Raw genomic sequence first — 709 nt, forward strand, 5'->3', positions numbered from 1 at the left:
TGTGAATCTGTGAATCAATGAGGAATAAAAAATTCAAGCGCACGCATACAATAAAAAACGATCTCATTCTTCAAACAAAAAATTGAAATTTAATTGAAACAATGAAAAGTATGTTTATTTCGTTTACATTTATTAATTAAGTCAAACATGTATTACAATATTTATTACATTGTGTACATTAGTAAGTGAATTTTGTAAAATATATAGTTGTCTGATTTTCCGAAAGGTGGCGCCACGATGTCATTTGAAGACGATCTGGAAAGATGTGTGAAAACGTAAAGCAAACGACAGCTAGTAATTTTACATCTTTTGGGTTTAACAAGAAGATCAACAACAAAGTTGTCAAGGGTAAAGTGCTACACGATGAAGATCAACGCAAGGATGACACAGAACTCGACTACGTTACGTCGGTCGAGGAGAGTAAAGTACACAGGTATAATTTTGGTGTGTTGTCTGTGGCCGACTCAATGACTGTTGTCTGTTGTTGTTTGTGGATTTGTCAAATTGTTTCTCTGTGTTTATTTCCATGTACATACATATTACATATGACGTCAACAACGCATGTTAGCGTCTTGTAGAGTCATGTGCTTTGATCACATGAGTAGTGCGAACACATCTAACATTAAACAGGCATCGAATTTGGCAATTTGCCTCTGACAGCAAGTAAGGCACGAAGGCCGTCGTTGTCGTAACAGGTACTACAGATATG

General features: G+C 36.0%; 1 protein-coding gene across 1 annotated transcript in view; it reads left to right on the forward strand.

Annotated features, from left to right (window-relative positions):
* Positions 1 to 232: 232 nt before the first annotated feature.
* Positions 233 to 709, forward strand: part of LOC106818535 (G patch domain and KOW motifs-containing protein-like) — a 13837-nt gene continuing 13360 nt past the window's right edge. The window contains exon 1 of the mRNA XM_014823234.1: positions 233 to 433. Coding sequence (XP_014678720.1) covers positions 264 to 433 — 170 coding nt within the window. The 5' untranslated portion in view covers positions 233 to 263. The remainder of the gene's footprint in view (positions 434 to 709) is intronic.

The sequence above is a fragment of the Priapulus caudatus genome, unplaced genomic scaffold, assembly GCF_000485595.1.
Source record: "Priapulus caudatus unplaced genomic scaffold, Priapulus_caudatus-5.0.1 Scaffold2313, whole genome shotgun sequence".
Taxonomy (NCBI): domain Eukaryota; kingdom Metazoa; phylum Priapulida; class Priapulimorpha; order Priapulimorphida; family Priapulidae; genus Priapulus; species Priapulus caudatus.